This window comes from Peromyscus leucopus, chromosome 1 (genome assembly GCF_004664715.2).
Source record: "Peromyscus leucopus breed LL Stock chromosome 1, UCI_PerLeu_2.1, whole genome shotgun sequence".
Taxonomy (NCBI): Eukaryota; Metazoa; Chordata; class Mammalia; order Rodentia; family Cricetidae; genus Peromyscus; species Peromyscus leucopus.
In genome coordinates this window covers 73,227,555-73,241,209 of record NC_051063.1, presented here as the reverse complement: position 1 = coordinate 73,241,209, position 13,655 = coordinate 73,227,555, and the positions used below count along the sequence as shown (strand labels likewise).

At 41.7% G+C, this 13,655-nt stretch overlaps 1 protein-coding gene across 1 annotated transcript; it reads left to right on the top strand.

The window, feature by feature from the left end:
• Positions 1–2,662: 2,662 nt before the first annotated feature.
• Pstk (phosphoseryl-tRNA kinase) lies at positions 2,663–13,343 on the top strand. Its single transcript, XM_028868443.2, has 6 exons — positions 2,663–2,935; positions 4,991–5,282; positions 5,514–5,712; positions 9,294–9,369; positions 9,851–9,944; positions 13,122–13,343. Exons 1-6 carry the CDS (start codon positions 2,720–2,722, stop codon positions 13,319–13,321), a joined length of 1,077 nt encoding a protein of 358 aa, XP_028724276.1. The 5' UTR covers positions 2,663–2,719; the 3' UTR covers positions 13,322–13,343.
• Positions 13,344–13,655: the final 312 nt, after the last annotated feature.

Genomic DNA, 13,655 nt, shown 5'->3' with positions numbered 1-13,655 from the left:
CTGGAGGAGGGTCCGGACAAACAAGCACTTTTAACAAAGGCTAAGATAAGTTAGCTAAGACACTCTGACCCTTGGTACCTAGAATAGAGCTGGGTAGTTTTCCATGGGATTCCCCATCAAGATCAGATTCAAATTATACCTGGAAACGGCTTCAGCAGGAATACAAGATGGAGCAACCTCTGCATTGTCTTGCCCTGTCACACTGTATTTCCCGCTTCCTCTAGTCATGAATTAGGTTAGTATCTGTAGACATTCCAAAGGGAAGTACACTCTAGAAATGCTAACTTGCAGTTTTGTGCACAAGATTAATAATACCGTGTGGATTTTTACTTCCTTAAATAAGGCTAATGAATCAGAAAACGAAAGACACCTGTCATAAAGACTCCTGCCAATGAATCACCATTTCTTCATTTCCTCAAAAGCTCTTACCTTTCTTCATCTCTGCTTGTCAATCTGACCCATTCTGGGAGTTTCTTTACCAAGGTCATTAGCCTAGTCTCATCGTTGCCTTATCAATCACTGCTCTGCCCTCTGCTCTAGGTCCCTTCTAATGACTGATGCTGCTGACTGAACCAGCATCGCCTTTATTCCTTAGCATTGCAAAGCCTGGTGAACTCTGATCCTACCTTCCCCCCAGTCTCCTCTCCCCAGAATACTGTGTTTTCCCAACAGTTTTAAAAAATAAAAAAATAAAATAAAACATAACCAAGCTTGAATCTCAGTTACAGAATGGAATTGATCCCTCTGCTACACTACACTCTTTGAAGTATTATATCATTCCCTTTCAGTGCCAGTTAACCAGTTTCCATAGTTACTTCTCCTCCCAGCTGCATGCTTGCTGGTATAAGGAACTGTTTTGTGCTTGTAAAGTTAAGAACAGTTCTACGGTGTGGAACTCATAAGTTGGTGAGAAGTAGCAACTTTATCACAGTAGCACAAAGCAGCCAAAAATGGTGAACTTTTGGGATTCTTCTCAAAGCCAGTGTGGTTATGGTTCAGAGCTGACCTTAATATGTAAAGAATTGCAAAGGATTTTCTTTTTGTTTTCTCTCTTGAAATAATTAAGAATGTTTGTTAGTTGCTGGAGGTCGTGGCACATGCCCTTAGTCCCGGGACTCAAGAGGCAGAAGCAGGTGGATCTCTGAGTTCAAGGCCAGCCTGGTCTACAAAGTGAGTTCCAGTATAGCCAGTAAGTTCCAGTCTACACAGTAAGACTCTGTCTCAAAAAAAAAAAAAATGTTAGAAACTTCCCACCAATAACCAATATTAAGTTAAACAGATGAGGGTTTTGATTGCCTATTTTATAGTTATAATTTATTGATTTAAGAGCTCATTATGCCTTCTAGGAGAATATTTCAAGTCTGTGTTCAGTGGGGCATGGTGGTACATGCCTGTTGCCCCTAGCTGCTTGGGACACAGGTAGAAGGATCCCTTAAGCCCACAAGTTAGAGACTAAACTTGGCAACAGCAAGACTTTGTCTCAAAAAAAAAAAAATCTGCCTTCCGCATATGAATCAACACACATTTGAAAGGTACATTTTAGAAGAGGAATTATTAATTTTCTTTATACCCTTAATTTGGTAATGCAACCATTTAGACCATCTTAATTTTTATGTAGTGAGACCTTAGTGAATAAATATACCTGCCTTTTACCCAGGGGTATACATCCCAGCAAGGTGGTTATAGGAAACGAATTTCCCTCTTGGCTGGAACCACATAGCTATAACTTCCCTCACTGGTCACAAATTCACTTGGTTACCTACACGAATTGTGTATGATGGGATGTAAATGGAGTGGAAAGGACGAGAAATCAAGATGATGTTTTGTTGATAGCCCTATTAAAAATAAAACAGCAAAGATGGGAAGCAGCTCAAATTCTAAATTCAGTATTACACCACACACACTAACATTTTCCTTGTTTGGTAGTTCTTCCCGGTTTGTTTGTTGTATTTTTTAGGAGGGGTAAGGAGTTTGAGACAGGGTCTCATGTAGCATAGGCTAGCCTCAAACTCTTGCTCCTCCTGCATCTGCCTTTCAAGTGCTAGGATTATAAACTTGTGTCCCAAATCCCAGCTCGCTACCACTTTATTTTTTAATCTATCGATAATTCCTGTTTTCTGCCTGCATGTGATGGAGATAAGGTCTAAGGAGGTACGTTTCCTATCCTTATTTCTTCTCACTTGCTGCCGCCTGGCGGCACCAGGACTCAATAACGAATACTCAACCCTCGAACCCATGAAGTCCAGGAACAGCTGAAAATAGGCTGTCCTCGCGTCGCCTCCTGCTGTTTGATTTCCCGCTCTTTACCTTCAAAGCCTTCCTTAAGAAGTTTCAAGCCTCTCTTCAGAGATTTTCCTGGACAGAGAAACCTCACCGTAAACAAACCAAAATGCAAAGCCCTAATGGTTTGAAGGTGGGACAGGGAGGATGATTCTATCGGGAGTAAACCTAACTCAGGGGCCCTTTAAGAGTGTTCAGAGGACGAAAGAAGCGCCGATGCCTCCCCGGGCTAGGGTACTGGCGTCAGGGACAGCTGACACCAATCGATCACATGGTCCAGAAGAGGCCCTGAGTAGCAGCCTGGACCAAGGCATCTTCTCTAGACCCGCATCCTCGCTAGTTCCCACCCAGTGTAGCTCCGGGGGCGGGGCGCGGCATGGCGCTGGTGCAGTACGCATGCGCAGTGGGCGCCAAGGTTTCTGCAGGCCTCAGTGGAGGCATGAAGAGGGCCGCGGGGTCTGGGGAGGTCCACGTCGATGGGCGGCCCAAGCTGGGACTGTGTGTCCTCTGCGGCTTGCCGGCGGCCGGAAAGTCGACCTTCGCGCGTGCTCTGGCCCTCCGGCTGCGGCAGGAGCGGGGCTGGGCCGTGGGCGTCCTCTCCTACGACGATCTGCTGCCCCCCGCGCTCCCGGACCGCGCTGGCACACAGCTTCGGGTCAGCACGGAGTGGGTGGGGCGGGCAGGTGCGCAGACCCGGCACAGGCAGTGGGGCTGTGGGTTGTTGACCCAGAGCCGCCCTGGATCCTGATTCAGCAGTGCTAGTGTAGGAGGGAAGCCTGACCGGAGCTGGAGATGAGGGGAGCTGATTAGCTCCGCTCTAGGAGACGTACACCTGTGTCTCGAGTGTTACGTTACAGGGCTAAGGGCCATGCTCTGTAGAGGTTTTTATGCAAGTTTGGTACGTTCACATATTGCATATTCTGTGCAGTGGAGCTTTAAGATAAGGCCTAGCTATGTTGCTGGGGTTGGTCCCAAACTCCAGGGCTCAAGGATCATCCTGACACTGCCTCTCATGTATCTGGGACTACAGGTGCCCCCTCCAAGTCCTATGTCAGAGTGAAGTTTTAAGTTTAGTTTGCAAGGTGAACGTCCTAGTCAGATAACTCCTGATAACAATCCTTTGGGTAGTTTATCCCAAGACAAAAGAAAGGATCTCTTAAAAAAAAAAAAAAAAGATTCTGCTTATAGCTGGTTAAAACCAGATTTTGTGGGACTTCCACTTTGTACCATTTTGGAACGCCCCATGAGCATAAAGAATAAAAGTGATAACAAAATTGCTAGGTCCCTCCAGGGAAAATTTACCAGATGAAGGGTCTGGTCTGCCACTAGTATTGGAAAAGGTGGTGCTTTCTTGGTTGACAGCCAGATGGAGTAATAAGCTTGACAACTTGTATGCACCAAGTATATACTTCTTAATTCCTGCACTTACATCCCAGTGAGGTGAACCCGATAGAAGCACATGGAAGCAGACCACATGGCGGAATAGAGTCCAGTCTCCAGTTGTATATTTACTCTAAAGCAATATTTTGAGATCTTCTGAAATCTTAAATTGTTACATTTGATGGGTAGTGCTTGAGTGTGGACAAGTCACATGAATTAAAGGCAAATAGAATGACTCTATTCTGTAAGTATATACAAAGAAAAAATATACAAAATGCATGTATTTGGTATGTGAAAAAATTCTGGATTTCTCCATCAGAATTTGTCTGCTGCTTCAGTTCTGGTTGTGGGGGGAGGGAAGCAGTATTGTAATTGGGAGTTACTTGTATGGTAGTAGTCTCACCACTTTGGATAAAGATAGAAGTTACTGATATGGATTGTTTTTCCTTCACCTTATTACTGTGAATCATACTCTCTCCCTCCAGATCTCACTTGGTCACTGTGATTAGAAAATCTCCCCCTTGAGGATGTGGCACAAATTTCCTTCTCAGTGGGTTTATCTGGTATACTTTTATGTGGACAAGGCAGGAGAAGAATTCATCTCCTCTCCTTTTGTATTTCCTCCAGGCTTGACTTCAGAACTACAGTGCTCCCCACCCCCTCCCAAAACAAGATGACTTGTATTCTCAAGCTCCTTATTTCCTCCTATCTGTTTCTGCCATCTCTCCCAATCTCACAGTCCAGTTGTTCTTAGCCTGAGGTCTTTGCATCTTGACCAAAGTCCCTTCCAACTGACTTATCTTTCTGTCGGTGTCCCTTTTCATTTCAAGGACAAACCAACATTGTTATATCTTAGGTTGTTTTAGCTCAGCAGGATATTGATTTTGGCTCCTTTGTTCTCCTATATGGTAGAGGGTATTCATGTTCATGTATTCACTCATTCATTCATTCACTTAAAATATATTTCTGGAATGCCTGTCTGCTGGAGGCTGAGTGATCTAGCAGGGAGAGATATGAAGGTGTGCAAAGATATCTGATGTAAGCCCTGTTAGAGTAAGGACAATGTACAGAGTGGGGCTGGACTGCCTTCTACATGATTGAATCTGAGAAGGCTTCACACAGCCCCGGAGGCATTGGGGATATTCCAGGCAGAGGGTGTAGGACCCATGAAGACAGGAAGGTATGAGAATCAAGGTGTCTGTTGAGAACTTCAAATGTTTCAGTATTGTGAGCTGAAATTTTACATGAGGACAGGATAGCAATAAAACAAGATGACCAGCCTGCTGTCCAAAGCCTAAACTAAATTTCAATTCTTTGTTGTTTTTTGTAGCCGTCCCAATGGAAAATGTTTCGACAAGAACTGTTAAAGCACGTGGAATGCTTTCTCGTGGCGGTCATTAGTGGGGGTCAGATGTCTGCCCCACCCAACAGGAGTGAAGCCGTGTGGGAAGATTTTATAACTTGCTTAAAGAACCAGTGTTTGATCTTTTCTGCAGCTCATGAGGCCCAGCCTTGCCACCTCTTGGCAAAATCTGCTGTTTCTAGACCTTTGATTTTGGTATTAGATGACAACTTTTATTACCAAAGTATGAGATATGAAGTCTACCAACTGGCTCGGAAATGTAATTAAAACATTATTTTCTTATACATGAAAACATCGATTTGCATGTGTCAAATCACAGCTGCCTTTAGTGAGCATTTAATTGGATTAGGTTTATATGGATTTAATTTTTAAAGTGACTGTTCAGTATTGCAAATGGAGTTTTTCCTGCTTCATCTGGGTCTAGTATATATTTATTTCACATTTCTGGAGAGACAGACTGGTAACTTGGTAATTTTAAACCTGTTTTCAGATTCACTAGGCTTTTGCCAGCTCTTTTTAGATTGTCCCCTGGAAATGTGTTTGCTGAGGAATGGCCAGAGACCCCAGCCACTGCCTAATGAGACCATCCACCTCATGGAGAAAAAGATAGAAAAGCCTGACCCTGAGAAGAACACCTGGGAACACAACAGCCTCATAATTCAGAGTTCAGCATGTTCTTTGGAGGCCAGGTATCCTGCCCTAAGCCATCTTAGTGCTCTCCTGTGGGTACCCCATAAAACATGCTTAACAGTATGGGACTGGCCATTCTCCCACAGGCCTTGGGGAGTTGTGTGGAGCAACAAACTAAATTGAGAAAGGTCACCAAACCTGTAATAGCTGAGATTTGAATCCAAGTTTTATGTTTTGTTTTTTTATAACTTTTAACTGTTCAAATTGTAATGTCTCAGGCTGGGGAGATAACTCAGTGGGTAAAGCACTCGCTGCATTGCAGTTCAAATCCCAGCACTCATGTAAAGTTGGGCATAGCTACTCACATCTATGATCCCTGTCTTTTGGTATTCTTTTTTTAAGTGATGTTTTATTTTATTTTATTTTATTTATTTATTTGGTTTTTCAAGACAGGGTTTCTCTGTGTAGGCCTGTCCTGGAACTCGCTCTGTGACCAGGCTGGCCTTGAACTCACAGAGATCCACCTGCCTCTGCTCAAGTGCAGGGATTAAAGGCGTGCACCACCACCACACTGGGCTCCGTCCTTTGGTATACTTGTTAAAGTTGCCTAAACAGGTTGTGCAGTGTTTTTGTACAGATCGATGAGCTGGAGGTGCAGCTCAGTGGCCAAGTGCCTGCAGCCTGTGCAAAGCCGTAGCTTGAACCCTAGCACTCCCCAAAAGTTGTAAGTGTAATAAAACTAATAATGGGTTTTGATTTGTCCTAGAACTCTCTATAGTTACCCTGCCCGGGTGTGTGTGAAGCCCATGGACTCTGGTATCATTTTCCATTGGTGATATATCTGGAGAATTTTGGAACAATATATTTCTCTTAGAAACTTCATGAATGATGGCACTGTTCTCTGCTTTGTCTAGTATGGGAGCAGCTAGCCACGAATGTTATGGAACACTTAAATGTATTTAATGCAACTGAATACCTGAGTTGTTAATTTAATATAGCCTCGTATGGCTACAAACTGTGCTGTTGAATAGTGTAGCTCTTAAGATACATTGTGCACATTTCTTTAGTTTAATTTTTAAGCTTTAATTTCCTCACTTTCCTCCCCACTCTCATTGGTACTCCCCCCCATTCCTTCTCAAATCTATGGGCTCTTCATTATTGTCATATATATATATATGACATATATATGTATATATATTTACACACAGTATATAAAAACAACCTGCTGAGTCTGTTTAGTGTTAATTGTATGTATGTGATTTCAGGGCTCACAGCTTGGTATTGGATAACCAATTAGGGGGCTCATCTCTAGGGAAAGTGCTCTCTCTCTCTCTCAGCAGTCGTTAGTCGCCTATAGTCCTTTGTCTAGGGACGGGTCCCATAAGAATTCCCCCTTCCAAGTTAGCGTGTCTGTTGGTGTTGTCATAGTTCAGGTCTTATTTAAGCAGGTAAATTGTCGAGATAGTCACAGATATGGCTTCTCTGTCATTGCTAGGAGATATAATCTCACAGCACATTTTTCTGGTCCACTGGCTCTTACGATCTTCTGTCTCTTCTATGATGTTACCTGAACCTTGAGTACAGGAATTGTGCTGTAGATGTATCCACTGAAGCACCCCATGACTGCTTGTTGTCTGCACTTTGAGCACTTGTAATGGCCTCAATTGGCTGCAAAGAGAAATGTCTTTGATGAGGGGTGAAAGCTGCATTTATATGTGGGTATAAGGACAAGTATTTAGAATGCTGTTGGGAAATTTTGCTGGTTTACTAAAGTGGTGGTAGTAGGTTCTCTTCTAAGGTCCATGGCCTCACTGGCCCCAGGTTTCCAGTATCAGACACGATTTCCTTCCGGTCGAGTGGGCCTGAAGTCCAATTAGACAGCTGTTGGGTACTGCCAAGAAATGAGTGCCTCTATTGCACCTTTAGGGATATTGTGTCATGCTGGTTTTAAGCTAAATTCATTCTTTGAATGTCTTTAAACAGATTTAACAGTACAGTTTCTATATAGTTTATAAATTTCACATACCTAAAACAAAACAGAACTAGCACTTAGATTACTATTGTTTATACAGTTCATGAAGTAAGCCACTAGTGAGGTTTCCAGTTTTCCAAAACAGGGTCTCAGTCTGTATTCTCGGCTGGCCCTGAACTCATGATCCTGCTTCAGTCTCCCAAGTCCTGGGATTGTAGATAGGTGTGTGTACATCATCAATGGATTGCTGTCCTTTCTGGAGCTCTTATGTCTGTTTTTTCCTTTGGCAGCAAGTGGCTGACTGAGGTATTATTAGAATGGTACCCGTGGATCTTCACTGCCTTGACACCAGTGAGATGTGGCCTGCAGAATGTGGGTCTCTGTAGCCACTTTAGTCCCTACTGTAATGTACAGTTTTGTCCCAGGTCTTATGAACTTGGTCAGGTTATTTGTGCATATGCAATGGCCACAGGGCAACTGAAGCGGGTAGTGTCAAGGCTGGAGTCCCATATTACAAACTGAGAAGTAATCTAATAAATGTAACTTTCCCTGGCTTCTCTAAAGTAATAACTACTTGGCACATACTATGTGTTGGCTGTGGTTCTGGACACTTTGCACTGCCATTCCATCTTCATAACCTTTTAAGGGTAAAAAAAAATGCATAAAAATTCCATTTTATGCTGGGATAACTGAGGCCCAGGTAAATCAAGCAACATGCCCAGGAAGTGAGTGGCAGAACCATGGGACTGAGTGCAGTCACATTCTAGAGCCTGAACTCCTCCAAATGAGAAATACGAAGGTGAAAGTGTTACATTGTTACACTCCCTGGCTTATAACTTCAGTTCTGATCCCTGTACTCTAAGTAAAACCCAACTTCTGCTCATGACTTACATGATAGCCTAATAACTACCCCCCACCATTGCAAACCAGCCTCCTATGCTCTGTGGGCCCTTTCCAGGCCCTGGTGTTTGTGGTCCAGTTTGCCGTAACTGCCTGGCTCAGCCGTCTAACTGGAGTGAATAATGGTTATCTGGCCACCCAGTGTCTCAGCACAATCACTGTATTGTCTTTACTTAGTCACTTACCACTGTCCAGTATTACACTTGTGCTCAGTGGTTTACCTGTCTCACTCCTGTCTCACTCCATTCATTCCATTTTCAGGATTGGAGTGGTTAGGCACTTTGTTATACCCCCCAGATTAGCAGTTTCACAGATGTAGCTTTATAGTGTTTACCTATGAGATGCTCAATATAGACTTACTGAATTGAATCAATTCTACCTGAGTTCTCTAGGGACCACTGGCTAGTGAGGAAATTTGTTAATCATTATCTAGTAAATGAGCAGAAGCCAGAATAAACACCATCTTTCTTGAGGGACTATGAGTTTTCAAAGCCTACAGTCCAGGATAGGGGAAGAGACTGCTTATTGGTAAGAGTCTTAAAAAATTAGCTTTTATGAGGTAGGAATGGCTTGTGATTTGTTTTGAGCTTCACTTAACATTTTACAAGTGAAAGATGGCTTCCAAATCACTTAGTTTACTCCCTTTCAATAAGGACCTTGGATGACAGTTTTGCTCTCCTGCATTCAACCTAGTATTATTGATGCAGTTTCTTTAAAAAGCAAATATTCTATAAGGATTGATTATACTTCATCTCACTTTCTCTGTAGCCTGGAGGTGACTGATTTGTTAGTTACTGCTTTGGAAAACCCCATAAAATGTGCTGAGGACAATGCGGAACAAAAGGTAAATACTCCAGTTAGACTTGGTGCACATGAGAAGGAAGAACTCTCTTGCAGGGAGACAGCAAGAGAAAAGTATAAAACTGTCTGTTAGTAGAATGGCCCTGCACCAGCCTTTGGCTTCTGACGTCCAGTCAGTGAGCTGCTGAGGGCCAGTGCCAGCCAGTCAAAGACCCATGGTGAATGTTCAGAAATGCTGAACCTTATATTGGTGACGTAAAGTGGGCAATAATGGAAGCGTTTACACCATCAACGCCCAGAAACACTACATACAGGTTGGAGGAAGTTGTTCTTTCTAGAAAGCCAGTTATTGCACCCTCACCAGCATACCCACTTTACAACTAGTCAGGATTCATTTGGATTCCCTGCGAGAGAAAACGAATAGAAAAGCCACTGTGGCTTTTCTTTTGGTCCCTTCAAATGAGTCTATACCTTGGTCATTTACTTTATAAACTATTCCCAATAACAATATCTATATCACACAGGAAACAGACAGACTCATTTGTTCTACTAACATCCTCCATAAAGCTGATGAGACATTCCGAAGAACCATCTCTCAGACAATGAAGGAAGCCAAAGGTATGTTGACTGGTCTGTACTGTCTGGATGCTGGGCTGCTCTTTCTTGCTGTCACCAGACACCAGAGTTTATATCAACATTTCAGTTTAACACTTGCTGTTTGGTTACATAGCTAGACCATCCCCTGGAACTGAGTATTTAACCATTTCATTCATTTTTATTGAGTGGCCTCTTTTTTTCATTAGACTTTTTCTTAGATACCAGGGAATCAATAGGAAGCAGAACATTTTAGTGAGGAGACAGACAAAAAGGTAATTAATTATATGAATATATGTCAGTCCCTTGAAGCAGAGTAGTAGATTAATTTTTAAGAGTAATTAGGGTGCTGGAGAGGTGGCTTAGGGGTTAAGGGTACTCTGGGGTCAGGGGTAAGACAAGCATGGGATTTGAACAAGGTCACTGTATTATGAATAAGATTTAAAAATAAATGTTTCAGCTATCTGGTAATTACAGATTTTTCAATAGTTGCTTTAGGTCTTGAATATTTAACTCCTTTTTTGCTTAAATTTGTTTTAAAAACAGAGCATGGCAGTGGTGGCCCACACCTTTAATCCCAGCATTTGGGAGGCAGAGGCAGGCAGATCTCAGTGAGTTCAAGGCCAGCCTGGTCTACAAAGTGAGTTCCAGGACAGCCAGGACTATTACACAAAGAAACTGTATCAAAAAACAAACAAAAGAACAAAAAGAAAAAAGAAAACAGCAGCTAACACTTATTTAACTCCTTTGATGTGCTACTCTTTACAATCATGTAATTTTATAAATGAGAACAATGGAGATTCACAGTGAATCAAGTCACTTTCCCAAAGCTGAACAGCTGCTAAATTTGGGGGCAACCTGGAGGAAGTTAATTCTGATTCCAGTCTGTTGTTAGCTCCCTGCCTTTATTGTCACTTTCATAACAGCTGGGGACACTGAAAAGGACGGTGTGTTAACCATACCATAGTTTTCACATTCTCTTTATCCATGAGCATACATGGATTTTTACATCAGGAATGGTGTGTGATACGGTGTATAAATGCAGGCACACGTGGAAACAAGTTTCACAAACACCTCTTCATATTTAATGGAACGTTTTATTTTCTCATTTTAGAATACCTGTTGCCACTCATTAATAAATTACAATCCAAAACTTCTAACACAGGATTGGAACAGAAATGCTAGTGTAAATTAGAACAGAGCAGAAACCATTCTAGCATTTTCTCAGCCATTTGCCTCTTGTTCTGTTTTATGCCCAAATCACTCACCACTCCTACCCACTAGGAAAATGGCGACTTTTCTGGAGGGCAGAGGAGTCAGTACTAGTTTCTAAATGTGTGCTTGAATAAAACTGAAAATTCTATTTCTCTGCCATCAAGAGAGATGACAGCCCTCACATGGGATGAAACTCTTGCAAATATTTCATGAGAAACTTGAATATATAAATATAAATATAAAGAGAACTCTTTACTATGCAGTAACATACTGGTAAACCAATCTTAAAATGAACAAATATCTAAATAGACATCTTTTTCCCAAGGGAGATACAGAGATGACCAATATTCAAATGAAGACGTTTAAGATTTAGTAACCAGCAAAATACAGATCAAAACCATAGGAGACAACAATTCACAGCCATTAGAATGGCCAGAACAAGAAGGTTCAAGACTTGTTGAGGATGTGGACAAATCAGAACCCTCCCATCATACTGATGGAGATATAAAATGATCCTGCTGCTTTGGAAACAGCCAGGCAGTCCTTCTAATGTCATTACCATGTGGCCCAGCTATTCTGCTGCATGGTGACAGATTTGAGAGAAATGAAAACATGTTGATACAAAGCCAGTTTATAGCAGAACTATTCATAACAGCCAAAAGGTAGAAACACCCCAGCTGCCTAGCACCTGACAAATGGATAAATACAATGAGGTCACTCATACAGTGGAATGTTGTGTAGCTGTAAATAGGACTAGAATACTGATCAGGATAGAACATGGGGAACCTTGAAAACATCCAAACTAAAAGTGGTCATATGACTATCCAGAACTGGAAATCACAACAAAAGCGTTAGTGGTGGGTAGAGAAGTGGGGAAGAGAAGGGCAACTGTCGGGGGTTTGCTTTTAATGTTGTGAAATATTCATGGTGTGAAACTGTTCTAAAATTAACTGCGCTGATGATTGTACATATGTGAATGTTCTAAAAACCTTTTTTTTTTTTTTGGAGACAGGGTAGCTCTGGCTGTCCTGGAACTCTTTTTAGACTAGGCTGGCCTGAACTCACATATCTACCTGCCTCTGCCTCCCCAGTACAGGGATTGAAAGAGTATGCCACTAGCAAGTTAAACCATTACATTTTGATATATTATGGTGAGTTATATCTCAATAAAGCTAATTTCAGATGCTCAGTAATACTACCCATATGGCAGTGCCTGGTAGCACATTTCCATCATCATAGAAAAGTTACTTGGGACAACTATTCAAATGTATTATTTATCAGCTTTAAAAGTCCAAATTGTCATTTTATTTTTCAAAGCAAGAGATGGTAAAATAGGTATCTTGGCTCAAAAACAGTCCACTATGGCAGTGCAAGCCTTTAATCCTGGCACTTGAGAGGCAGAAGCATGCCAGCTATGTGAGTTTAGGGTCAGTTTGATCTACGTAGTGAAGTCCAGGCCAGCCAGTGCTACACAGTGATGTCTCAAAAAAACAGGCAGCCAAACAAAAAACACAAAAACATCCTTTTAGGGGGGCTAGAGAGATGGGTCAGTAGTTAAGAGCACTTGCTATTTTTGCAGAAGACCTGTGTTCAGTTCCCAGCACTGACATGGTGGTTCACAACCATCTATAACTCTAAGAATGAGAGATCTTATGCCCTCTTTTGGCCTCTGTGAGCATCAGGCATGGTAGTGGTGCACATATATACATGCAGGAAAAACATTCAAATATATAAAAATAAATAAAATCTTAAAAATATATATCCTTTCGGGTTTGTCTTTTTCTGCTCATACACCAGATTAATTAAACTGCCTGTGGCTCTTGTTTTAGATGCCTTCTCTAGATCACATTAATGTTATTTCTTGTCCGTAAATTACAATGCATCCTGATTATTTATTGGAGAATCTGGCCTGTTTGATGAAATCAGATGGCAGTAGGCAGCTCAGACTGGCTTACAGGAATAATCTGAGAATATCTTTGATTTTAGATGAGCAAATACCTCTTAATAACTTGAAGCGTCTAGCAGAAGAACTTAACAAGCTCAAAGCAGATTTTTTGGAAGACCTAAGACGAGGAAACAGAGAAAATCTGTGCTTTCAGCAAACCACCGACTTATCAGATGTTATTTCTTCTTTTTGTGATGAGAGAGATACTGTTGTGCAGAAGTATTTTTCAAAGCAACATTAAACTTTCTGAATTTCTAATCAAATGTCTGACTTGGGTAAACTTTTGCAAACAATTTTGTATGGATGGGTGTTTTCTAGACCAATACTGTGAACTGCCAAAGACCATTCTGAGCATAAAAACAACCCAAAATGTCTATTTTCAAAGTTCAATTTTACATGCCAGAAATTACTTCAGAGAGCTGCTTGTCAAATGTGACATAATACCTGATGTTAAGAGGCAGCTTTCCTCTTATGATGTGCCATAGTGTAGGTAGAGCAGGTTAAGCTGATTTGAGTAATGAGGAATGTATTAGTTACTGGCTTACAACTATGATGAAATACCTGACAGAAAAACC